This window comes from Pelobates fuscus, chromosome 1, assembly GCF_036172605.1.
Source record: "Pelobates fuscus isolate aPelFus1 chromosome 1, aPelFus1.pri, whole genome shotgun sequence".
NCBI classification, from domain to species: Eukaryota; Metazoa; Chordata; class Amphibia; order Anura; family Pelobatidae; genus Pelobates; species Pelobates fuscus.
In genome coordinates, this window is record NC_086317.1 from 424,932,677 (window position 1) to 424,960,407 (window position 27,731).

Genomic DNA, 27,731 nt, shown 5'->3' on the forward strand with positions numbered 1-27,731 from the left:
TGGTGGTCTGAGCAAATTACAATACTTCCCCATAGGATTGGCTGAGACTGTCAACTAGGCAGATCAGGGGCAGAGCCAGCACAAGCCCAACATAGCCCTTGCCAATCAGCATCTCCTCATAAAGATAAATTGAATCAATTGAATCAATCTCTTTGAGGACAGTGCAGTGTCTGCATGCAGAGGGTGGAGACACTGAATGGCAGTGCTGCACACTAGGCACTACTGCCCCAGGAAGCACCGCTAGCAGCCATCTAAGGAGTGGCCAGTGGAGTCATTTTTTCTGAAAAGACAGTGTTTACTGCAAAAGGCCTGAATGGAATGATTCTACTTACCAGAACAAATACAATAAGCTGTAGTTGTTCTGGTGACTATAGTGTCCCTTTAAGTTTGGAAGCTTAAGAGGGATGTATGGGAACAAAACTTGTGTGGACTGGCTGACAATAAAATGAGTTTAGGTAATGCAGATGTTGGTCTCTCTAACACCGTGGCATGTTCCCTTTCTTCTACACTTACTACATACACCTTTTCTCTGTCTCAGACTATGTACCAGGAACTTCTGCCTGCTAGTAAGAAGGTAAGGAGACAAGTGGACCAGCGAGTGCTAGGGGACAGTCCTTAGAAAGCATGGAGTGAGCGCATCATTAGACGCATTTATGTCAAGCTCAGGGTGCTGCCTGCATAGTATGCACTTAGTTGGACAGTCTGCAGGATTGGCGGGCAGCCTAACATGCATTCATGCCAGGCTGTCCTTAAATTCTTTGGACAGACATGCCCCCTTTTTGGGCATGTTCTCCTATTTTGGCAGGTCAGGTCACGTGTTCTCCCCTTTTGGCAGGCCTGGTCATGTTCTCCCCTTTTGGCAGGTCTGGTCGCACCAGTGGCCCACCCTTTTACCCCGCCCATTGACTTCCTGCTTCACTGGACACTGCTGTTAGGGGATATGGATTTACTTGAAAGATGAAAGCATAAATTAGAGAGAGATCAGCATAGAGTATGTGTTTGCTCATAGCTGCATCCTATGAGTTTCCCTCCAGCACCATCTCCATCAGATACATGACGCTTGGGAGGTATGACTGTTTTAGTGTTTTTTGTCGATACGATTCCGTAATTAGGCCCATCATAATTGTCAGCACCAGGCCCAGTGTGCTCTTAATCCAGCCCTGTATACGGGGGGATCTGATGAAGCCGAGTGTATAGGCGAAACGCGTCATCACGCTCCGACGTGGTATTTAAGGTATTGAATTTAATTGACTATGTTCAGTGCTTACTTACAACCTCTGTGTGACTGAGAGGACCAATGCTAGGTCAGTCTTCTTTCCTGAGACAAATTTGATTGGCACTGGTTATTGTGTTGGAAACATTCTTTATTAGATCATTTATCAATACAGTAATACAAAGTTATTTATGTTATAGCTATATAATATTTCTCAACAAAAAAAAGTTAAAAATAAAAAGTGAAATAATAAAAAAAAAAAAAATAATATCTAAAATAACAGAATAGTGAAAATATGCTGGTGGCTTTTGTGGTACTAGAAGCATGAAAGAGTGTGGAAATGGTCTGTACTACTAAGCGTGTTACCCTCCTGCACAATAGTTCTCAAAAGGTACAAGTTGCCTATTCAAATTAGGTCTGGGTTGAAGTGATTCGTCAGAAGTTTCGACTCAGGAACATTGTCCTTTACAAGGTCTGTGCCTGGGAACATTTAATTAGCTCCACTGATGTGCCAGGCATACCAACTGCCCTTGGTCTAGGTAACTTAGATTAGGGGAATTAAATCCTAATTTTTCTTTTCTTTTTTTTTAAATCTAAAAGTACACTGTAGGCACCCAGACCACTTCACCTAATTGAGAAACTGCAATAATTACCCCGGAGGGTTAACTCCATCTCTAGAGGCTCTCTACCAGACAGCCCCTATAGGGACTTCCAGGTGCTTAGACCACTTTTGGTCGTCTTAATGACACTGGATGTCCTTTGGGCTTCACCAGAATCCCCATAGGACAGCATTGATTAATGCTTCCTTATGGGGAAATCCTAATGTGTGTGGCCATTGCCGAGCATACGCATTAGGTCTTCCCCGACGACGAGAGCATGGAAGGAGCCTGACCCATCTCGAGGGACATTGGTGCTGGATTCAGGTAAGTCGCAGGAGGGGGGGCACTGTCAGGCTTTGTTTCCCTGGCACTATAGAATCTCTTTAACTGTAACCCACCTGAACATTGTGTTCCCTGCTGGAGTGTGAAGGCATTGCAGTTCACTGACTTTTGAAACTAGTATCAGGATGTAAGTCAAGGATCTTGAAACCGTAGGTCTGCCTCTTCTTTTTAATAATTTAAAGGAACAATCCAAGCACCAGAATCACTACAGTCCATATTAAAACATACTAGCAATATAACATATTTACACATTTTTAATAAATTTACATGCTCCAGTTAACATAAGAATTTGTGATGCTTACAAACATGATGAATGTTACCTGTAAATAAAAAAAAAACAATATAAATAATCCTTAGAGTGTCTGTTTCTGTAAACCTGTGACGTTTTCTGTAAATCTGTAAAACTTTCTGGAAACACAAGTCTGCAAAAATCTATTTACATTTGCAATACAAATATTGAACACCCCTTTTCGAACCTATGTAAATGCATTTTAGATAACTTACCACTAATATTGCACTTTGTTTTTGGTACTCAGAATTTTAAATTGACATTTTTTTTACGGTTATCTCCAACGCTGTCAATCCAATCTCTTGCTTTAAAGATAGCACCATATTTTTTTATTTCCTCTGCCTTAAAATATTAAGCCCAGCAAAGAATCATGGGTAACGCAGATTAACTACTGGCCAACGGTGACCTAGGTCCATAAAAAGTGGAATGCTGGTTTATTCTGGATCCAAAAACATCAGCGGAGTGTATTTAGACATCCCCAGTCCCTTTACATCACTGGAAGATTGAGATATCCTGGTTCCCTATACAATATTGGAATGTTCTCAAGTTTATTCACTAAAGCATGAATTGTCCCCTTGTTTCTCTGTACATTATTACAGTGCAGTAATATTATGGTTACTGATTCATTTTGGGGTTATAGGGATATTCTCATCTTTTTGAAGGATCACTGAACATCATACAAACACTGGGACATTTCAAGTCCCTATAGATTAATGTTCTGGGATCTTTGTAGTGTTGGAATATGCTAGGTTTCTATAGATCAAATAGCTGGCATATTTTAAACCCATGTACATTAGTCAACTGTCTAGGCTGATATACATCTATATAGTGTTGGGACATTTAAAGTCCCTGTACACCAGGGTGTTGGCATAGTCTTGACCTCTGTACATAATTGTAGTGTTGATGTCTGGCCCTGTGTATGAATTGGCTGGTATTTAAGATCCTTATACATCATTGTATTGGTGGGATATTTTAGGCACCTGTACATTATTAGAGTTTTGAAATTATTTTAAATCCCTGTACACCATTAGAGTTTTCAGATATTTTATGTCCCTGTACATCATTGTAGTGCTGCTATCTTTTAGTTCCCTTAACATTAAAGGTCTGGTATTTTGGGTCCCTGTACCATATTAGAGTTTTGAGATATTTTAGGTCCATTTACATCATTGTTTTGGTGGGATTATTTAGGTCCCTGTACATCAGTGTAGTGTTGAAATATACGTGTTTCCTGCACACCATCACAATATTGTAATATTCACAGTGTCAATACAATGTAGAAGTATTTGAGTTAGCCCTGTAAAGTATTAGAGCGTATTTGATTTTTTTGGGTCCCAATACAATGTAGAAGTTTTGAGATATTTGGGGTCTTCAAAAATCATTACATTGGAGTTCTGATTTTTCTTGAAACACATTTTCCAGCTCTGACACCCAGTTAGGATCAACATCATCTTCCTCAAAGTCTCTGCAAAAAAAGTAGAGCATAAAGAATGTTATCTAATAGAACACAAATATTCTAAATAACGCTACACAATGCAAAAATGTTTAACTGTAAATGTATTCTTTAAATTGTCTGTTAAAATGGATGATTTACTATTTCAATGATCAGAGGTATTTGCACCATACATAGCAATAAATATTAATAATATGAATACCGTATTTATCGGCGTATAACACGCACTTTTTTCCCCTGAAAATAGGGGGGAAATCGTGGGTGCGTGTTATACGCCGATATCCTATAATTACTTACCTGTCTTGAAGCGCTGGCCGGTGTTCAGCGCGCACCGCGGTACTGGAACTTCAATTTCAGGTTCCGGTTTCCGGCGGGACTGAAAGGAAGTGTGCACACTATTGTGTGCACACTTCCTTTCAGTCCCGCCGGAAACCGGAACCTGAAATTTAAGTTCCTGTACCGCGGTGCGCGCTGTGAAGCCGGCCCACGCTTCAAGACAGGTAAGTAATGATGGGACAAGGGAAAGTGCATGGGAGGGGAAGGGGGGGAGAATACTATGGGAGGGGAAGGGGGGACAATACTATGGGAGGGGAAGGGGGGACAATACTATGGGAGGGGAAGGGGGGACAATACTATGGGAGGGGAAGGGGGGACAATACTATGGGAGGGGAAGGGGGGACAATACTATGGGAGGGGAAGGGGGGACAATACTATGGGAGGGGAAGGGGGGACAATACTATGGGAGGGGAAGGGGGGACAATACTATGGGAGGGGAAGGGGGGACAATATTATGGGAGGGGAAGGGGGGAGAATACTATGGGAGGGGAAGGGGGGAGAATACCATGGGAGGGGAAGGGGGGACAATACCATGGGAGGGGAAGGGGGGACAATACCATGGGAGGGGAAGGGGGGACAATACTATGGGAGGGGAAGGGGGGACAATACTATGGGAGGGGAAGGGGGGACAATACTATGGGAGGGGAAGGGGGGAGAATACTATGGGAGGGGAAGGGGGGAGAATACCATGGGAGGGGAAGGGGGGACAATACCATGGGAGGGGAAGGGGGACAATACCATGGGAGGGGAAGGGGGGACAATACCATGGGAGGGGAAGGGGGGACAATACTATGGGAGGGGAAGGGGGGACAATACTATGGGAGGGGAAGGGGGGACAATACTATGGGAGGGGAAGGGGGGAGAATACTATGGGAGGGGAAGGGGGGAGAATACTATGGGAGGGGAAGGGGGGAGAATACTATGGGAGGGGAAGGGGGGAGAATACTATGGGAGGGGAAGGGGGGAGAATACTATGGGAGGGGAAGGGGGGAGAATAACATGGGAGGGGAAGGGGGAGAATACCATGGGAGGGGAAGGGGGGAGAATACCATGGGAGGGGAAGGGGGGACAATACCATGGGAGGGGAAGGGGGACAATACCATGGGAGGGGAAGGGGGGACAATACTATGGGAGGGGAAGGGGGGACAATACTATGGGAGGGGAAGGGGGGACAATACTATGGGAGGGGAAGGGGGGACAATACTATGGGAGGGGAAGGGGGGACAATACTATGGGAGGGGAGGGGGGAGAACACTATGGGAGGGGAAGGGGGAGAACACTATGGGAGGGGAAGGGGGGAGAATACTATGGGAGGGGAAGGGGGGAGAATACTATGGGAGGGGAAGGGGGGAGAATACTATGGGAGGGGAAGGGGGGAGAATACTATGGAAGGGGGGGGCACTATGGGATGAGGGGGGAACACTATGGGAGGGGGTGGAGAATACTATGGGAGGGGGTGGAGAATACTATGGTGGGGGGGAGAATACTATGGAAAGGGGGGAGAATACTATGGAAAGGGGGGAACGACACTATGGGATGGGGGGGGGGGGTGATACTATGGGAGGGGGGTAAATTTCCTGGAATTTCCTTCTAAAAATTAGGTGCGTGTTATACGCCGGTGCGTGTTATACGCCGATAAATACGGTAACCCTTCCCTACTCCTCCCCTCTTTTTAAATTCCCCATCTTGACTTTGACCATAGCTTACAGGTCACAGTTCTCTGTTATTCTTTTGAATTAAAGGGACAGTATAGTCACCAGAACAACTACAGCTTATTGAATTTGTTCTGGTGAGTAGAATCATTACCTTCAGGCTTTCTGCTGTAAACACTGTCTTTTCAGAGAAAATGCAGTGTTTACATTACAGCCTAGTGATGATGTCACTGCCCACTCCTCACATAGCTGATCCTTCCTGGGTCACGGCTGCCTAAAATGCATCCAAACCTTCAGTATCTCCTCCCTCTGAATGCAGACACTGAACTTTCCTCATAGAGATACATTGATTCAATTCATCTCTATGAGAAGATGCTGATTGGCCAGGGCTGTGTTTGAATCATGCTGGCTCTGCCCCTGATCTGCCTCTTTGTCAGTCTCAGCCAATCCTATGGGGAAGCACTGTGATTGGATCAGGCTACCACTTCTGATGATGTCAGTAGACTGCTTGTTTTTCTGAGTCTAACAGCATGCAGATTTACAGCTTCAGGCTTGAATACAGTAAGATTTTTACTATATTTATGGAGGCATGAGAGGCCCAGGGGGGCTAGATGGTGGTTTTAACACTAAAGGGTCAGGAATACATGTTTGTGTTCCTGACACTATAGTGATCCTTTAACTTATTGGACCTTAATGTGAAAATAATGAGTTAAAAAAGGTTTGATACTATAATACAATGTTCCATGAGTCAACTTTTGTTTGTGATGGGAAATCATGTGTTGTGTTGGGATAAAACAAATGTGAGTAGAAGATGGTACAAGCATCAGAAAATACAATAAAATCAGTTGTTGCTCCATCACAATAGATTGCAGCAGCGAAGTTGTTGTCAGACTCCATTCTCAAAGCCTTCAACAACAAGCAAAGGTGATTGCTTGAGTCAGACAACAATAGCTAGAGAATTTGGTTGATCACCAACTTACGTGTCATCATCATCAGATCTGGATTCAAATCTCTCTGGATCAACAAAAACCTCTTCTTCGCTGCCATCTGTAGCATCTGAGGCTGTGACATTATTGGACAGTGGCCCTTTAAGGTGGTGTTCAGAGGATTCTAGTGGAAGTAAAATACACTGGGGTTTATATCAGACTTTTTAATATTGAGTCATTGGCACACCTCAACAAGAATGGGGAACATATTCTAACACACCAAAGTCAGAATTCCAGCTGCAATGGTAAGTGTTTTTTTTTTTCAAATAATAACACTCCTTTAGCCTTTTGTACTCTAAACATTTGAAATACTAGACAATTAAAGCTTCTTGTCTCTCCCTTTAATCTGATCCATCCATACAAGTGCACAAATATGCACAAATCCCTACAGTTATGAGACCCCTTACTCCTTGCTCAGTGGAGATATAGGGGATCTTGCAAAATCTTGCCCAAAGCTTAACTTCTATACTGCTTTTGTGTTTAGCATGCAGAACAGTTTCATATAATCTACTTCCTGGTCCGAATCTGCAGATTCAGAGGTGAGTAACCGTCTTTAAATTGTAGAACACCGGTTTTGGTAACAAATCGGAGTTGATTTGTTACCAAAACCGGTGTACTACAAATTAAAGAATAAGTATAAAAAAACAAACAAAAAGAGGTCAACCTCGAGTGTACCTGTAACAGCACACCTCAACGAACTTAGGAGGCAAGCCAGCAGTTAAATTGTTGCTTTTTTTGCAGGAACCAGAAATACCGTAGTTATAGAAAGCGGCTGAATGATATGCTGTATGTTTATGAGGGGTTCAGTAAACCTACTTGCTTTGTATATGGTGTATGTTTTAAACGCCAGGCTGAGATCAGCATTTTTCAGCATATTAAGCAATTTCTCAGGAGATTCCTTTTTCCATTGTTTCCTTTTCTCATTCTGATTGTATTTAAAAATGTGACCCCCTGTATGCGAGAGAAAACAGCGACTGCAATGAGTTTACAAAAAATAAAACATACATGGACTATGAAAGACTATTTCACAAGAGGGTGGCCATATTAATAATTATGGACTTCCCCAAAAGCCAATGACAATCACATAATTTTATGGAGATTTAGCTGTGAGTTAGCGGGGTAGAAAGATCTGTTAGCACAGATCATTTCCATTGGTAGCTTCATGGTAGGATGAATTGGGGGTTCTGGTATTTAATGTCATACACCTTTAATTTGATTTGAGAAGAGTGGATAAGAGATCTATACTGCCAGGGCACATATCTTCTGCCCCGTGGCCAGATCACTCGTTTTTGACCTCTCTAGTACACTATACGTAGGCTACTCCTGATTCAGCCATATGCATTACTTTGTTGCACTTCCTATGTGTTCTCACTCACCTTCACTGCTTCTAGATGTTACACTGGAGGTGAGAATCGAAGCCTTTTCCAGCATGGCTAGAACAGTGTTTGACGGCTCCTTTTCCCACTGCCGCCTCCTCTCTTCTATAGACGTGGGATCTATTGCTGCAAGGGACCATAAAAAATAAGTTGCAGAAACTGCATTCTCCAAAAAGAAAAGCAATAATTTTCCATCTACTTGTTTCATGACAAACATGCACAATGCAACAAAACACTTGCGTTGGACATGGATCTTCATAACGAAATAGATTTACTGAACAGTTTGAAAGTGGCCACCTGAACATTTCTGAGTTGCAGGTCATTGTATTTGTTTGCAGCTATTTACAGCTTGGTATTTGAAGACAAATTATGGGGTAAAACTGGCCCCGTTTTTAATGCACTGTGAAGATAATGCATTAGAAATAATGCAAAAAAGAAATAAAAAATGAATATGCTAATAAATAAGATACATGCCTTCAAAGTTCCCAGGAATATTACTGTTCCGTGCGTCTGCCAGACACTTCTACATCAGTTAAAGATGACTCTGTCTGGAGAGTCTCATTCTTGTCCCTGTGGACGTTTCATTTACCATAAACCCCAGTTCAGCAGGCGTTTATAGGAGAAGTAGTTATCCCCAAAGAGCAGTTCCACTCATCACACAGGACATGCAGAACAACTTTAAAACTGGATAGTGGTCGTGCTGCGACGGCTATCAAATTACACAGTGAACTAAGCTAAAAAAGCTGCATATAGCTTGAAAAGTTCCATTTGAGGAATACCCCATGTTCCCTCTCAGTAGCATTTATGAAAAGTATGGAACTGAAACAGATGAGAAAAAAAAAAGTAAAAATGAAAGTTTAAAAATGCACGCAACAAAAACCAGTTAATGCGGTTTTCAAGGGAACATTCTTCTGTGTTGGACTGCTTGGAGAGCAATGGTTGGATAGACATGCTAGAGCTTCTAAGGGTGCAGTCAGCCCACAAGCTAAGAATTAGTTCAGCCAATTCTGATGCACCCACTATTTTCAAGGAGAGTTTTGCATATTTTGTAAAATACAGCACCATATGGGTTTATGGAATATGCAGTTGAAACATTGGCAGCAGTTTCATACATCAAATAAAATAATTCATCAAAATCAGATGACATGATTGGAACTGCTGCCAAGGTGGATGGCAGATGCACTTTGGCTATTATTAGCTTACTGACTGCTCACCAGGAGTGTCACTTGCAAGTGCAAAGAGTGACCAGTCTCAGTGAAGACAGGCGCACCTATCACACAGCTAGTACTTGCTATAGCTAGCTCTCAGGAGTCCCTCCATTTCAGCACATATCAGTATGAGCTGGTATGAGAGACAGAAAGTGTAATAGATGGGTTGGTGCTGCTCTTAGGATAAACATACATATGGTCATTATTTTATTTTCCAATAATATTTATTTTTGTAACTGTAAATTATAGTTGCTACATGGAAAAGTTTTTTCACAAAATAAAGAAATGCGCTCTCTCGTATCAGAACGGTATAAATATATAACGGCAGTAATACACAGTCAGGGATACACATCATCAAGTATGCCTACAGTCTGTGTTATTATTATTATTATTGCCATTTATATAGCGCCAACAGATTCCGTAGCGCTTTACAATATTTAAGACCGCACTTTTCATATGTCACCTTAAGAGGATATTTTTCAATTGTTCAATGTCTGGGCTCCATTTTATTTTATTGGCTAAAGTACTATTAGGTGAGCTTCAAACATGTTCCATCTGTTTGGTTGATAAGAGTACATCAAGAATTTGGGCCTTACTAGGCACGGATCCATTTTTCCAGTGACATGCCAAAAGGATTTTAATAGTCATGACGTCATGTTTACATAACACACTTTCTGAACACACAGGATTATTGACTAAGGAAATATCCAGAGTATGGACATTTCTGATGTTGGTGGGAGCATCAGTCCTGTTAGCTTATCTATTGGAACGTATAGTCCCCACAGGGTCAATATGCATGTATAATGCCACCAAATATGGGTAACGAGACCCTCCATGATTTCTCCAGCATTTTGAGCTGGTCTGGTGCTTGGATATATTATTAGATAGTTTACTTGGTACTGAGTACATGTTCATTATTACTTACCATCTTCAAGATTAGAAGGATTTTCTTGAGAAAGTGGCTTTTCACTAGCTTGCTGCAGTACTGAGGTGTTTTCTGTAGGCTTTAAAGAGCAAAATACAATTACACATCCCAGGTTAAACTATGCAGAATTTTGTTTAGTGCAGTGTTTACGTGTGTATTATTGCTTACTGTTATACCAGACTTTATTATTTTTGTGCTGACAAATGCAGCTCCTATTTCTAGCTTATTTTTGTGTCACTTGAGACTCGAATAAGAAAAACTCGTAATCCTTGGCTCTTAATTAGCCCAAAGTTGATAAAAACAGTTTAACTACTTTAAAAAGTTTAGCTTATGAGCAACATTGGAAGTGAATTTGGTTGCATGTAACACAGGTGTAAGTAACCTGACACGTGACATATTCTATTAATTGTATAAGCTGCACTTCAGTTTCAGTGAAATCTAACTAGATCTGGCCTCTCAACAGTAAACAACGTAATGTTTGTGGGAAGCATCTAAGATTCACGGAAGAAAAATTAACACTGCAAAGCAATCAACTGCAAAATCTGGAAGAACAGAAACTGCACACTATGAATGAATACACACAGTACTGACAGATCAAGGAACAGAGTAGATACAAATCAAGCATTTTTTAGACAGAGTACAGGCAGATAAGCATATTTAGACAGAGTACAGGTAGACAATGGCAGATAGACAGCAGACAGTTTAAAGACAAGTAGACAGAGTATAAAGAGACAAGGGGCAGGAAGATAGACAAACACAGTTCAACAATACAGACTAGCAGTAAAGAACAAGAATGAAAGAACTTTGGAGAATAACTGTAAAAAACCAAAAACAAAAAAACAAACAAACAAACAAGCAAACAATACTTTTGATCATTCAATTCATTTGTGAAAATGTATGCATTACCATTATATCTATTTTAAATCATTAGCACATTTTAGGTGTCTAGTAAAGCTTACCTCTGTGGATTTACATGCTGTGATTAGTTTTAATAACGATCTTCTGGTAAGAATCGTCTTCACTGAAGGTCGTTGCTGAGGATCTTTCCGAAATATCTGTTTGATCAGACTGCGCAGTTCGTAGGAAAACTGAGCCGGCAGCGGGCTGTACGACCCTTGGCAGATTTTAAGGATTAGATTTTTCCAGCTGGATGCCTGAAACTTTGAGGGGAACGGACGAGATATGTATAAATATATGTGCTTACGCATAACTGACACAGTGGGTACATTATTAAGATATTGATCAGGCAATTCCAGATCATCACGTGTTTAATCAAAGCTTTGTATGACAACGAACAATGGCTGCTCCACCGTTATTACCGTGTTTCTCCGAAAATAAGACCGGGTCTTATATTAATTTTAATCACAAAAAACACACTAGGGCTTATTTTCAGGGTAGGGCTTAGAGCCAGTCTGTCAGCCGGTGTCCGCGCTGTGTAACCCCACCAGAGACCCTCACATCCCCCTCCCTGTAATATTCTCCCCTCCCTCCCTCCCTGTAATATTCTCCCCTCCCTCCCTCCCTGTAATACTCTCCCCCCTCCCTCCCTCCCTGTAATATTCTCCCCCCTCCCTCCCTGTAATATTATCCCCCCTCCCTCCCTCCCTGTAATACTCTCCCCCCTCCCTCCCTGTAATACTCCCCCCCTCCCTCCCTGTAATACTCCCCCCTCCCTGTAATACTCCCCCCTCCCTCCCTCCCTCTAATATTCTACCCACTCCCTCCCTGTAATATTATCCCCCTCCCTCCCTCCCTGTAATACTCTCCCCCCTCCCTCCCTGTAATACTCCCCCCCCCTCCCTCCCTGTAATACTCCTCCCTCCCTGTAATACTCCTCCCTCCCTCCCTGTAATACTCTCCCCCCTCCCTCCCTCCCTGTAATATTCTCCCCCCTCCCTCCCTGTAATATTATCCCCCCTCCCTCCCTCCCTGTAATACTCTCCCCCCTCCCTCCCTGTAATACTCCCCCCCCTCCCTCCCTGTAATACTCCTCCCTCCCTGTAATACTCCCCCCTCCCTCCCTGTAAAACTCCCCCCTCCTTATAATACTCCCCCCCTCCTTGTAATACTCCCCCCTCCCTCCTTGTAATACTCCTCCCCCTCCCTCCAATACTCCCCCCTCACTCCCCCCTCCTTATAATACTCCCCCCCTCCCTGTAATACTCCCCCCCTCCTTGTAATACTTCCCCCCCTCCTTGTAATACTCCCCCCCTCCCTCCGTGTAATACTCCCCCACCCTCCCTCCTTGTAATACTCCCCCACCCTCCCTCCTTGTAATACTCCCCCCTCCCTCCTTGTAATACTCCCCCCTCCCTCCTTGTAATACTCCCCCCTCCCTCCTTGTAATACTCCCCCCCTCCCTCCTTGTAATACTCCCCCACCCTCCCTCCTTGTAATACTCCCCCACCCTCCCTCCTTGTAATACTCCCCCACCCTCCCTCCTTGTAATACTCCCCCACCCTCCCTCCTTGTAATACTCCCCCACCCTCCCTCCTTGTAATACTCCCCCCCTCCCTCCTTGTAATACTCTCCCACCCTCCCTCCTTGTAATACTCTCCCACCCTCCCTCCTTGTAATACTCTCCCACCCTCCCTCCCCCCCCCTTGTAATATTACCCCACCCTCCCTCCTTGTAATACTCCCCCCTTGTAATATTCCCCCCCTCCCGCCTTGTAATACTCCCCCCTCCCTCTTCTCCTCACCTCCCCTGTAGCGTGGCCGAGCTCCTCTCCGGTCTGCGACCCGGCCGGACTGACCTGGAAGTGCACACTCAGTGTGCACTTCCTGTCAGTCCGGGCGGGTCGCGGACCGGAGAGGAGCTCGGCAACGCTACAGGGAAGGAGAGGTGAGGCAGTGCGGCAGCCGTCTGAGCGCTCTCTATAGAGCGCTCAGGCGGCTGAGGCATTTAAAGGGCCGGCGAGTGCCGGCCCTGCCTAGGTCTTATTTTCGGGGTAGGGCTTATATTGCAGCCCACCCCGAAAATTCAGCTAGGGCTTATTTTCGGGGTAGGGCGTATTTTCGGGGAAACACGGTATTATATAGAGGACTTGATTAGAAAACATGCATGTCTTTGTGAACCCTGTATATTTGGCTTAGTTTAACAGCAATAGTGGGCTTAAAATTGCTGGCCAACCAACACATTTTTTAACCATTGTACGGCCAATGTTGTTAAACTGCACACTTGTCCTGTCAGCAGGAAACCAGTACAGATTTCTATAGAACCAGATGTATCTATTTTGTGGCTCTGCCTTTCTACTGAGACAGATCGGGTAAAAAAAATCTAGAGTTAATTAAATATGTGAATCTGGTACTTTGTATAGGGATTGCATTTTTCAATCCTTTTTTTGAAACCAGACACCGGATTTTTCAGAATGAGATGCCACGATTCAATGGAAATCACGGAATTCCAAACAAATGTGTTTACATTCAATATGCAAGTCACAAATCCGGTACTAATCCAGTGCTTTTAACTAAATTATGCCAATCCAGTCCTCACTGGTGATTAATGACAATGGCTCACCTGATCTTATACTAATGTTTTCCTTGTAATTTTCTTCCGTTTCTTCCTTCTGTCATCAAGTTGCAGTTGATCAATAAGATAAAGAAATGTATTCACTAACTAGTGACTTGCTGTCATTTGACAATCAAAGTGAAAAATTTAGATCAATGGCTAATATAGCCTCGGTTTTAGGATTTGGTTTGTTATTCAACAGCAATTTTTTTTTTCTATGTTTGTCAGAGCATGCCATTCAAACCAAACTCCTGTCATATTAAAAGCTGCAAAACTGTCTTCTGTATTCCAAAAAAAATCCAAAATCTTTACTTACTGGGTGTTTGAGAGTGCAGATCTCATATAGGACACATCCCAATGACCAGACATCACTGAAATTACCAAGAAAAAAATGTTTAGTATTCGCAAGACAACATTTTCTAAATTTTATTTTAAATAAGAAGAGATGCAGACAAAAACATTTCAATTTGTTGTTTCTTCCAATAACACTGCTTGTAATTATAAAAAGAGGGGAGGAAAAAAACATTAAAAATGTACAAATGAAACAAAAGTGATAAAATAATTAAGTGATGTGTGAGCTTATTTAGGTTATTGTAATAAAGACTGTTCAGAAAAAAAGGGGGAAATCATTAGTGAAGATGAAAATGATTATAAAGGCAGTGTATTTTGTTTTAAATGTAAGTCAGTGGCGATACAATGTAGCACTGCCTTTGGCAGGGAACTGAAACTCATCAAATACAATTTGTGTTAGGAAGAACAGACGAGCGTAGCATATACGCTATTCAAAAAGGTGGCACTTATTTATTTTATTTTTTTTGCTTGAGCCATTGGTCTGTGTTTTGTGTTCATGTTTGTTATGTTTTTACGTTCGGTATTAAACATTAAGATAGCCTATATCAGATGAAGACATAGGAGCATTACTTGACTAAGGCAATGATCAAATGGTTAATGGAAAAATATTATATTTAAACATTATGGGAGATATCCTTCCTGCCAACATTTGGGGGAGAAGGTAGGAACTGACAAGTTTGCTATTTAAATGCATAATAGGATAAAATGTGGAGCAAGGTTAAAGGAAAACTCCAAAGACAATTTTGCATACGTACTATATGTGTGAAGTGTCCCATTTTTTTCATTATACAAATAGTGCAGATTTTAATATAACTTGGCACCTTTATAAATTAACATTGTTACACCCTCTTGGCTGTCAATCAGACAACCGGATCGGATACTTCCTGGCTATTTGGACTGAACTGGATTAGAATGGGATAGCTTACAAAGATCTGCAGCTTTTGCAAACTGTTTGCACATATACTCCAATAGAAAGATGCATAATTACACTGATTCATGTTTTCATTGAGGATATATCTATTACATAGTATTTTTTTAAAAGTTGTATTTTGCAGTGGAGTGTCCCTTTAATTAAATATTTAGGAATCTAAAACAGGCACTCCGTAATTAATTATTTTACTTGAAGAGTAAGTGATGGTTTTCACGAGACAGAGCAGGAAGTTAGGTTTTCTTGCAAACCCTCTTCTCAAGCACCAGACATAGGTAAAGGAGCATAAGATATCAGCCAGATCTCATGTTTAGTTCATTAAGCCATTAACCACGGACCCAGAACAAGTATTTATTCTACTGATCAAAAATCATGGAACAAAAAACAACAAAACTGGAAAGTTAAAGACATTCACTTTCATGATAGAATAACTTGTACATGGTGGAGGTTATACCTAATCATTCATTAAATACTGACCTTTTGTTATTATATGGCATATTCTCCCAGATTTCAGGAGGTACATAATAAGGGGTGCCAACATATGAACATGCATATGCCAGTGGACTAGAAAACCAAAACAAAAGAATGATGTATTACAAGGTAGTCAATTTGCTATCACAGGCAAAGTTCGGTAACAGTATATGAAGCCTTACAAGGAATACAATGCTTCATTAGGCAATAAGGTTTGTTCTTTAAAAATTGATTTGCAGAGAGTTAAAAACCGAAATTCCAGCAGCCACAGCCTCTTAACCTATATATTTAGCAGTTTTTAGTTAATTTCACTACAATTCAGTTTAATTTGCAGATATTAATTTTGTTCCAAATTGTTGCAAATAAATTTTTATTATAAGAAGCTCAGACATGTTGTCAGTGATGTATCCTGGTTTTGTGCTGCCCTAGGCAGGACAAAACTCAGGCGCCCCCCCCCCCCCCCCCCCACCCGCGCCACCCCCGCCCCACATTCTAAATACACACACACATTCACTGACATATACGCATACACTAGCTAACAGAAACACACACTCGCTAACAGAAACACACACTAACAGACACACTCACACTCAGTAACAGACAAACACACTCACTAACATACACACACACTCACAGGCAAACACACACTAACAGACACACACACTCACAGGCAAACACACACTAACAGACACACACAGTCAGACACACACACACTCACAGGCAAACACACTAACAGACACACACTAACAGACACACACTAACAGACACACTAACAGACACACTGACACACACACTAACAGACACACACACTAACAGACACACACACTAACAGACACACACACTAACAGCACTAACAGACACACACACTAACAGACACACTCACCACCCACATTAACACATTTGTAAAAATTTATTTAAACACCCACCCCCCAGCCTCCTTACCTTTGGGAATGCTGGGGGGGGAGGGGGGGGTCTCTTCCTCCCTGGTGGTCCAGTGGCTGCTGGGCGGGCGGCAGGCTGGCGAGGGAGCACTTCCCCTGAGCTCTCTGCTCAGCTCCCTCGCGCGCCTCAGAGTGAGGCTGGGAGCCGGAATATGACGTCATCTTCCGGCTCCGCCTCCCATCCTCACTCTGCGGCGCGCGAGGGAGCTGAGCAGAGAGCTCAGGGGAAGTGCTCCCTCGCCAGCCGCCCGACCGCCCAGCAGCCCGCTGGCATGTCTGTTAGCCGCAAGGCTTTTTTTGCCGCCCCCTGGAAAATGCCGCCCAAGGCAAATGCCTTGTTTGCCTCGCGGCTAATACGCCCCTGCATGTTGTAACCTCTTCACTACAAAAAAATGTGCACACATATTTATACTTTAATTTGTTAGAAAAGTAAAATATGTGGAGTATAAAATCTCACTTGCCGTCCTTTTTGAGCAAGAACAAATATCATATTGGCATAGGCAACCTTCGTCACTCCAGATGTTTTGGACTACACCTGCCATGATGCTCTGCCAAAATTATGGGTGTAAGAGCATTATGGGGGATTTAGTCCACAACATCTGGAGTGCCAAAGGTTGCCTATCCCTGGAAGACAATTCTTCAGCAAAAAACTGAGCCTCTTTATTGCTTGCCAGAGAACTGGAAATGGCAGGGCACTTTCCCCCCTCCATTACACAAATTAGAATTAAAACATATTCCAGCATTTTAGGAAAAGGAGAGACGACTCAATGATAATTAGTAAACAATATGGATTATTTGTTAAAGCAGCTTGGAAACTTCTTAGCACAGATTAGTGTAACTGTAATACTGTATACAGCAATATGCACACACAGAGTCATTATTTGTACATTCTGTTGGCATTTTTGTGATGCTGCATTACTAAAATCCATAAGCAGGATACTATTTTCATTTACTTTTGTTACAACTCCCGACATAAAATGGTATCTCGTGCTTGTATTTGTAAGAGACCAGGCCCGGTTTGAAATATTGAAAGAAAGAGGAAACTGTAATTTCTTTATTTCTGTAAAGGATGAAGAAGTAAATGCAAAACATAAAATTTACAAATCTGCATAATTTTACTTTTTATTAATATTGGAACAGGTGCTAACTAAGCATCTCACATTTCAATTAACGAATAATAGAATATATATGCAGTGTATATATATATATATATATATATATATATATATATATATATATATATATATTTTACATTTATATTAAAAAGGGCATACTTGATAGTGACTGACTTAACCGCATAAACGCTGACTAAACATCATGAAAAAAAACTGTAGTTCACAAGAATATGCAGTGCAACGAATAAGGCTGCATTATCTAGGGCAGTGATGGCGAACCTATGGCACGCGTGCCACAGGTGGTACGCCGGGCCCTTTCTGTTGGCACGCGGCCATAGGTCCGCCATTAATGCAGAGTAGGCACCTGCCTGCCCGAAACGGCAGGCGTCTACTCTGCTTCCGGGTCGGGAGGCAGGGGGAGGGATCTGTGATGCAGCTTCCCTGTCCTCCCGCGCGATGCTGTGTGGAGCGTTGCCGAGCGTTACCATGGCAACGCTCCACACAGCATCGCGCGGGACGACAGGGGAGCTGATTCACAGATCCCTCAGCCTGCAGTGCTTTCCACCACCGGACCACCAGGGATGGCTGTGGCGCCCCCCCCTCCCTACTTCATTAAAGGTAAGAAGGAGGGAGGGAGGGAGGGGGGGGGGGGGAGATACTGACAACCAGCACCCGTACCCCTACCACCCCCAGCAGTACCCCTTCCCCCCCACAACAGTACCCTACCCCCAGCACCCCTATCCCCCCAGCACCCCTATCCCCCCAGCAGTACCCCTACCCCCCCAGCAGTAACCCTACCCCCCAACAGTACCCCTACCCCCCAGCACCCCTATCCCGCCAGCATTACCCCTACCCCCCCAGCAGTGCCCCTACCACCCCCATTAAAGGTAAGAAGGAGGGGGTTAGGAGGAGGGAGGGAGGGGGGGATACTGACACCCCCCCAGCAGTACCCCTACCACCCCCAGCAGTACTCCTCCCCCCCACAGCAGTACCCCTACCACCCCCAGAACAGTACACCTACCCCCACCTCGAGTACCCCTACCCCCAGCAGTACCCCTACCCCCCCAGTAGTACCCCTACCCCGACACAGTACCCCTACCCCCCCACACAGTACCCCTACCCCCCCACACAGTACCCCTACCCCCCCAGCAGTACCCCTACCCCCCCCAGCAGTACCCCTACCCCCCAGGAGTACCCCTACCTCCCCACAGCACCCCTACCCCCCCACAGCACCCTTACCCCCGCCCAGCACCCCTACCCCCCACACAGCACCCCTACCCCCACACACATTACCCCTCATACACACACATACAGCACCCCTCTCACACACACACACAGCACCCCCCACACACACACAGCACCCCCCCAACACACACACACAGAGCACCCCCCCACACACACACAGAGCACCCCCCCACACACACACAGAGCACCCCCCCCACACACACACAACACCCCCACACACACACACACAGCACCCCCCCCCCCACACACACAGCACCCCCACACACACACGCACCCCTCCCACACACACGCACCCCTCCCACACACACGCAATTGCCGTGTTGGCACTTTAAGGAAAAAAAAGTTGCCATGTATTGCGGTTTGGGCACTCGGGCTCAAAAAGGTTCGCCATCACTGATCTAGGGAGATATAGTTCACAGACATCTGCATTACCAAGAATATTTTTCATAAGTGCTTTTGGTGTCAGTTTCAACCAAATCTAGAAACATTAACATACAAAAAGAACAGAAACCACAACACCGTGACATGGACCCTTTTCAGCTTCAGTAATGCCCAAGCATTATAGGAGTTATGGTTTTAGTCTGCTTTAAAAAAAAAAAAAAAAAACGTATCAATTATTTAAAATCACAAATCCTGTTGATCACAAATCCTGTTGATTACCTGGTTAGCAGCCGAGCAGATCCAAAGTCTCCAAGTTTTATTTGACCTTTTTGCGTCAGAAAAATATTCTTGTAAATGTTAAAAGAAAATAATATTAATATATGATGACAGCAGATTAGTCAAAAATAAAATACTAAACATCAGATTCATCCTAAACATAAACATATCAACATGACATCATTAAAGGGACTCTATAGTCACCAGAACCACTACAGTTTAATGTAGTGGTTCTGGTACCTATATCCTGTACCTGCAGGCTTTTTAATGTAAACACTGCCTTTAAGAAAAATGGCAGTGTTTACATTACTGCCTAGTAAGACCTCTAGTGGCAGTCACTCAGACGGCCATTAGATGTGCTTCCTGGATCAGTTCTGCAGCGTTTTGTTGCGCAGGCGCAAAAGCCTCTCAATGCTTACCTATGGGAAACTGATGATTTCAGCCATGGAGGCAGGCCAGCCAAGGTAGGACCGGCACGGCGTGTAAGAAAAGGCGAGTTTAAACACCTCTTCAGAGCTATCTAAAGGAGGTCGGGTACTTAAGTAATTAGATATCAATGTAGTGTCAGGAATACAAGTTAAATATTCCACAAGATGATTGGTATTTATGATGGTCTCAGAAAAGTCTGGGTAGGAATAAATGCTATTTTTGTAACAGATTAACAAAATAGATTAAGATTTAGCAAAAGCAAAAGCAAAAAAATACATACAATGGTTGTAAAAGTCATCTAGAGTGAACTAGTTGGTGTAATGTAGCTCACCTTTGACTTAATGTCCCTGTGCAACACGCGCTTTTCATGAATATACTGCACTGCCAAGCACATTTGTACAAACCACTCGAGGACCTGCACAAAAATGCAATGAATGAGAAGATTTAGAAAACAGATATGCGGTTGACAAAGGATTTTTTCGGCTAAAATTACTCATATATATATATACTGAAGTGAGCTATGAGGAGCAAAACAGCCACCTTCCCATTTTAGGTCATCAGCAATGATTCTGTAACATTGCTATACTTGAGTGAAATTAAGGGATCAGCTGCTATGGACTATACCAGTGTTTAACGCTCTTACCGGGACCGAGGCACACTTCAATAATGGACCTATTTTTTGCCTTCATCAGTGGTAATTTATAGCAGTAGCAGAGACAGGGATTCCACACGTCTAGCTAAACCGACTTACTAGTTTTAATTAGAATGGGGTTGATCATTTAAATGCAAAACAAAATAAAATACATTGAACCTATCACAGCCTGTCAATGTGTTTGTTGCACACTTTGAACTGGTTGTGGCACACCAGCATACTAGTTTCAAAATGCTTTATGTTCGGTTCTTCTGTACACATCAGTATCTGAATAAAATTATTTACAATTGTTTAAAGGATATCTTGTCAATTTTAACACAGAATATCAGGGCTGTTGACCAAGTGCTGAATTGAGTATTAGAATGGTAGAATTCCAATAGTATACCCAAATTTGATGAGAAAATCCAGTATATGGTATTAACTGAAAGCACTTTGGATATATATTCACAAATGTACCCAAAATTGGCTCTTTTCTTTTAAATCTTTGAAGCAATTCCACAGCTGCTGCAAAGTATGAATTTCTTCCAATGGATTTGGTAATTTATCAAGTATTAACCTGTACCTACATTGTCACAGAATTTGAGGGGAGATTTTGAGATCTGGTTACTTGAACACTAGTGACAAACGAAGATATGTTATTTCTCAGTTCCCAATTTGAAATGCAGATTGAAAACAAAAAAAAGAAGAACTCAATTAAATGGAAATCTGGCATTTTTATGTCTATAAAGGGTTTCTTGGGCAGGCTGATCTCTGTGGATTTTCAAGTCTGTACAGCACAAAACATTAAATCTGATTAACTGATTAATCAAATAGTATGGGTAGCTTTAACACTCACTCTCTGCTCAGGAAGCAGTTTTCCTCTCTGATGTTTAATGGTCTCCATCAAGTCCCCGCCGTCGCAATATTCCATCACTATGTACAGATGTTCATTCACTGCAAGCAGATATCACATAACAATACAGTTACTGCATAAAGGATTCTATTCATATTTGAGCTAAACACAGAATATTAAAAGATCTTGCACTCCCACCCAAGGTTGGCTGACATTCTTAATTTTGCCTTTTTGCCTAACTGGAGTGGTTTCATTGCTCTTTGTTTGTTTGCTCACAGTAACGTTTATTACAGCAATCCAATATTATTGGCCTCAAAGAGTAACTGAACTAGTATAAAACTCCTTTCCTGACCAAGAGAATATATGCCTGGTATGGCTTGTTCCTGGGTTTGGCCCTATATCCTCCCTCACATATTTTCCCTTCCCCTTTTTTGTTCTCTCTCCTGGTCTCTTACTTTTCACTGATCTCTCCAATAAATAATAACTGCAAAAAGATCTTAAACACTATTATTTTCTTAGGCAACGTGTAGATATTTGTTTGCTCCACACATGCAACTCCTCCTGGGGTTAACATGCCATTGTATTTGATTTAATATTATCCTGCTTCTGACTACCACCATCTCTTTCTGTACACTCGATGCATCTTACAACATTGACGTGCATCGGAATGTCTCTAAACTTGACTTTCATTAGAGCCTGTTGGAACTTATATATTGTAGCCCACTTCAAGGGCATCACAGCAGTAATGATTCCTGTTGCCAAAGACTACACTTTTTATGTTTGTTACAACTTACCTTTAGGAATAGCATCTCTGTAAGCCTGGCCAGCAATTGTCACCTCTGAGATATTTTCATTCCATACTTTAGCAGGATATATTTATCAATAATTTTTATCATTATCTGCACTGATTTTTCTAGATGTGTATTTTCTCCCCTTTTTTTCACTTAAATGTGTATTTTTTCATAGATGTACACTCTTTTCTTTTTTTTCTTCTTTTTTGTGACATTTGTGACAATGTTTTTCATACACGGTTTTAACTAACAATTATTAAACGCTAAGTTTTATATGTACGTAATTATTATTTTTCCTATGTTTACAATTTGGGCAAGTTCATTGTTTTCTTACACATTCTACTAAGGGTTAGCCCCTATTAAGCTCAACTACCTTTAGATCCAAACAGCTCCTTCTCAGCCTATATACTATTATTTTCTGAGTACATAAAACAAAACAGCTAAAAGAACACTTCGGGTACCATGATAAATTAAGTTGTTATGGTGCCAGATAGTCCCCTGCGCCAGCTTACCTTCAGGGGTTAAACTGTTAACAAATGGTTTAACCCCAAAGCCTTCTGGCGTTGTTCAGGTCTGCCCCCTCCACACACGCTTGAATCGAAGGCTTATAAGCCTCTGAATGGGTGCCACTGAGAGACCAAGTGCATTAGCAGACACTCTGAGCCTATCAGTAGCTACTGCTTCATGGTGGTGCCCACTATTTGTGAAAGACTTGGTAATGGAAGAGGCTGGGATATAAAATCATACTCTCACACACTCCACCTATTGATGCTTCACTCAGTATATACGACAGTGAGAAAGCTGTAGCAGACCTGTCCCTAGAGACTTGTTAACTAATACCAAAAAGGTCATCAGGGGGTATTTTATCCCCATAACACTATTCAATAACAAAATTCTTCTCATCTGGCACAAAAGATAGCAATAGATGGAGAGGTTCTATTCAAGGGTTGTGATGGTAAATATCTCTAACTGTTTTCAAACTAAGTTTCAGCCATTATAAACCAACTCATGATAATTAAATTATTGGAATATTTATAAAAAGATTGCAAGAAAAATACCTTCAAACGACTCTAAGAATGCAACTATATTTGGATGTTTCATTCTAGCCAATAGAACAGCTTCTTGCCTGGAATCTTTAATGGCATCCAATGGCTACAATAAAGCATTGTAATTAGAACAATTAGACAAATCAAACATGCAGAATAGATCATTTGTAACATTAAAATATGGTAATATTTCATTTAACCCTTCAGTGGAGCAAGGACTATTAAAAAGCTAATTTCATTAATTATTTATTCGTTAATTCTAATGATACTGTTTGAGTATGCTAATTAAAGATGACACTGAAACAGAACGGAATACTTACAGGGTAATTTACTGAAGTGTGTACAGTCAGACATTCAAAGTGTATTTCATATTATACACCAAAACAGCTGAATTTGAACATTTTTAGTCGCATCAACATAAAATATGAAATTCACTTTGGATTCATGTTAATTCACACTTTTGTGAAGAACCCCATAAAGTGTGAAGTGTTACGAATTCAAAGTAAATTTGACATTTCAGTCTAAAATTGCCAAATTGAAACATAATTCACTGCTGGTATTTTATAGTTTGGCAACTTCGACCTATAGTTTGAAATTTAATTGGAATGCCTGACAATCTAAAATCTTTAATCATTTCACTTAAAACTAAACCAGAGAAAATTGGACTCTTATTTACAATACAATACAGTAAATGTGTGTACAAAACTCAGTAGCAGTATTTTCTTGCTCAACAAGTTCTCATCACTGGAGATATTATTTATGTAGTTATAAAATATTTTAGCAGGAAAGATACATTGAGATTTCTCTCGTTTACAAGTATATCCTGGGTCCACAAAACATTGCATTGATACAATAGGGTACAATAAAATACAAAAACAATATTAATACACAATATATACAAAATTTAACGTATAACAGGTAGGAAATATATAATCAACCATAACACGTGCATTCTGTTTTGAGGTCTGTAGAGAGGGATCTCTTAAAGGTCTTTAGGCTTGGGGAAGATTTGAGAGTGTGCGGGAGGTCGTTCCATAATTGTGGCGCTCTGTAGGAAAAGAGGATCGGGCTGCTTTACTGCATAGTAGTTAGAGGGTTTACCAAACTTTGCCCACTGTATGGCCATATAGCCATATTTAATGGTATATATACACCATACCTCCTGAATTGTATACTGAGAGGACAGTCAATCAATATGTTGTTTATATCATGTTTACATCATGTGAACACTGGATACACCAGTCTGTAAAGAAAATCATACATTTCCTACACTGTGGGTATATTCTTAATTCAGATTGTGGCTTACCTTCGGTAGTCGTATCTCTTTCATCACATATTTTTGATTGCTATTCTGACGACAAACTAAAAGCGCCCTCCCAAAAGAGCCCTCTCCAATGACTTTCAGGATATCGTAGTGTTCCATGGCAGCTACCCAGGAAAGAGAAACAAGGGGTGATTGATTTACCTGTGTAATATGTAAACGTTTATACTCCAGTCTGGAATTATCTGAGCAGAGACCTTATGGTTAATAGCACAATCAGGGCTGATCATATGCATGGCTTAAATGACAGAGGCATCAGGAAAAAAAACGCACATGGCAGAACTGAAGTATTTCTGTCAACTGAGAGACGCATTTCTCTTTAACCCACGAACCACCCGTATAGCAAGCAGCATATAGAGAACGATAAACAATGACATTGGCTCTGAATGTCACCAGCATGATCTGGGGTACTGAAAATTGGATGTTAATTGATTATCGAGAGCAATCTCTTTGCTCTTTCAAACACTATTTTGGATTATGTCAGGGTTGTTTACTTAACTGAATGTTCATAAAATTAAATCGGAATGGAAAAACAGAGGGAACAAAAAAACAGCGATGTTGTGACTATAGCGGAGTTATGAGAAGCTGAGAGAATTATTTCAGACCAGCTAATGTTTCCTCTGGGTTTGTTTTTTGTTTTTTCATTCAAATTTAATTAGGAAAAAGTCAGTTTAGTGAATAATCTTGTTAAAATACCACCGCCTTACGTGACTTTATTCACAGTCTCTGTGTATACATTTTAAATAGTTCTTATCTTGGGAAAAAAAATAAATAAAAATTAAATGTTAATTCACATTATTCTCATTTGTTTAAGTAAACATATCCAGCATAATGACATCTTCCAATATATCAGGGGTGCCCAGAAGGTAGATCCCCAGATGTTTTAAAACTACAGCTTCCATGATACTTTGTCATTCTAAAGGCATGCAAAGCATCATGGGTGTTGTAGTTCTACAACATTTGGGAATCTACCTTTTGGGCGCCCCTGCAATATATGATCACTTAGTAATGACCCATCATCGGTCACAAGTAGATTTTGCTACCCATGGTGACAGTTCTAGAACTGAAACAAACCCAACACCTTTTCTATGGAAAGGTGACAAGCTGCACATATGACATATGTAAAGCTGTATAACAGCGAAAACACAGCAGCATTTTACTCTGTTCTATTGTACAGCGCTACAGAATCTGATGGCACAATATGAATAATGAAATACATAATAATAATAATAATAATTCTACAATGTAACAAGTGCTTTTGATTGCTGAAGCTGGAAAAAGGCAGAAACCCAGCTGTCATAAAACTACAACTCCTACAATTTCTTGCCAGGCTAAGGATGGCAAGGCATAATGGGAGTTGTAGTTTTAAAACAGCTGATGATCTACTTTTTTTTCTGTGGTCTATTTTATTGAAAATCGCTGTCCTGGCATTTATTCTTAGCCTCTTTGGTGTCAGAGGGCTGAGAAATGTTACAATCTAGCAATATATCCTGTATCTGCCTGCATTCTTCCATGTAATGTAGTAATCTCCAATATCCATACACCTGCAGCAGCTCTCATTACCTGATGATGGCACAGTGCTGCCTGTCTGTAGCACCTATTGATCAGTGAGCCCAGTCCCAGCCAGGGTCCAGGGGGTCATGCAGAGTGAGTGTTTCCGGGTTAGGCCTGTCCCATGCTCACATGTTTTCACACAGTTACCAAAGAGACCTTCAGTGTTTGGATAGCTCCTCCCCCAGTCCTGATAAACAGCTCACTGGTAGCAGACAGCCATGCAGCATGACTGTGAATGTGGCTCTGAGCTACAGCCTGTGGGGTTGGTGTGCCTTCCAGCCCTCTCAGATCTAAAGTCTAAATGTGGATAAATCATATGGTTCTGTGGGCTATTCACAATGCAAAATCCAGATAGTGTTCACACTATATAACAATGGATGTTTTTTGTTATAGTGGTTTCAAATAAGCCTGAATCTGATCCAAATCTTAGCATTGTAGCGGTTTTTGGGTGGAGTTAATTCTGTTACCTTCTCTATTAACCCCTTAAGGACACATGACATGTGTGACATGTCATGATTCCATTTTATTCCAGAAGTTTGGTCCTTAAGGGGTTAAACAAGATCCTTCTTCCTGGAGAAATGTCACGAGTGAGCTTGGGCAAATTTGTTTGGAAGGCTTGCATACTATCTAGAATTTATACAGCCCTTTTCTTGTTATAGCACCTTACTTATAACCCTATTAGCACAAGATGCTAAAAATTTACAGTTCCAAACCTTACAGTGGAGTAGTAGAAAATAAATGTATTCAGTAAGATTATAGGGCAAGTATTTATTTTAAAATTTGGCTGCCTGCAGTTCACTCTAAGTAGATGCCAATGTACCATATTACATTATTATTTATATAGCACCATCAGATTCCGTAGCACTGTAAAGTCTGTGTCTTCTAATGTTGGGCAGCAGTCTTCAGATAGATTTTCATTGGTTCCTTCCAAATCAGTTTAGTAGTGTGGTGGAATCTCGGTAAAAATAAATTTAGTAGGCCGAGATTACCACGTGGCATGTGTACGTGCATATGCTGACGTATCGATCAGTTGGTTGCACGAGGCAAGATACGATCAGTAGTGTACGGAGCATGTGCAAGAATACAGGATGTAGTATTCCCCTCCTCCATTGTGCTGGACAGGTCATGCGGTCAAGCAGGAAGTTAATTCTTATTTGTATTGATTGGTCAAGAGAATGTGCGGGTGGAGCTTAATATGGGAGGAGTTATGTGCCTATATAAGGAGCCTGCACTATTGTCCGGGGCTCAGAACTTGCTGTATTATGGTGACATTAGTCCCTCTGAGTCCCGATCGGTGATCCAATAAAGAATCTCTTCCTTCCTGAAGAAACCTGTGTCCATCTCTCTGTGCTTTGCTTCCGTCAGTTTCTCCGGTATCATTTGGTGCATTGGCCGGGAAGCTCATCGTTCAACGGTAGCTGAGAGGCAGAGGCGTGAGACGGTCTATCTTTGCCCACGTTCTCTACGGCTGCACCCCTGAACTTCTGCGTGGACCTCCCTTCGTCTCGGCGC

The 27,731-nt window shown here is 41.8% G+C and overlaps 1 protein-coding gene across 1 annotated transcript; it reads right to left on the bottom strand.

The window, feature by feature from the left end:
• Positions 1 to 2,740: 2,740 nt before the first annotated feature.
• On the bottom strand, positions 2,741 to 26,367 carry NEK3 (NIMA related kinase 3). Its single transcript, XM_063444853.1, has 14 exons — positions 26,229 to 26,367; positions 24,651 to 24,772; positions 23,357 to 23,450; positions 21,511 to 21,608; positions 20,355 to 20,438; positions 19,598 to 19,665; positions 15,643 to 15,729; positions 14,203 to 14,257; positions 11,336 to 11,536; positions 10,377 to 10,455; positions 8,244 to 8,369; positions 7,684 to 7,818; positions 6,862 to 6,991; positions 2,741 to 3,905 (listed from the first exon to the last, which is right to left on the bottom strand). Exons 2-14 carry the CDS (start codon positions 24,765 to 24,767, stop codon positions 3,812 to 3,814), a joined length of 1,368 nt encoding a protein of 455 aa, XP_063300923.1. The 5' UTR covers positions 24,768 to 24,772; positions 26,229 to 26,367; the 3' UTR covers positions 2,741 to 3,811.
• Between the last annotated feature and the right edge of the window lie 1,364 nt (positions 26,368 to 27,731).

Bases quoted from the DNA above. Each gene is read 5' to 3' on its own strand.
- NEK3 (XM_063444853.1), bottom strand. From the start codon at position 24,767: ATGGAACACTACGATATCCTGAAAGTCATTGGAGAGGGCTCTTTTGGG. The intron at 11,537-14,202 runs GTAAGTAAAGAT...TTCCCCTCAAAG, and splicing joins TCTGCACTCTCAAACACCCA to TTTCAGGCATCCAGCTGGAA. The intron at 3,906-6,861 runs GTAAGTTGGTGA...CTTTTTTTGCAG, and splicing joins AGATCTGATGATGATGACAC to AGACTTTGAGGAAGATGATG.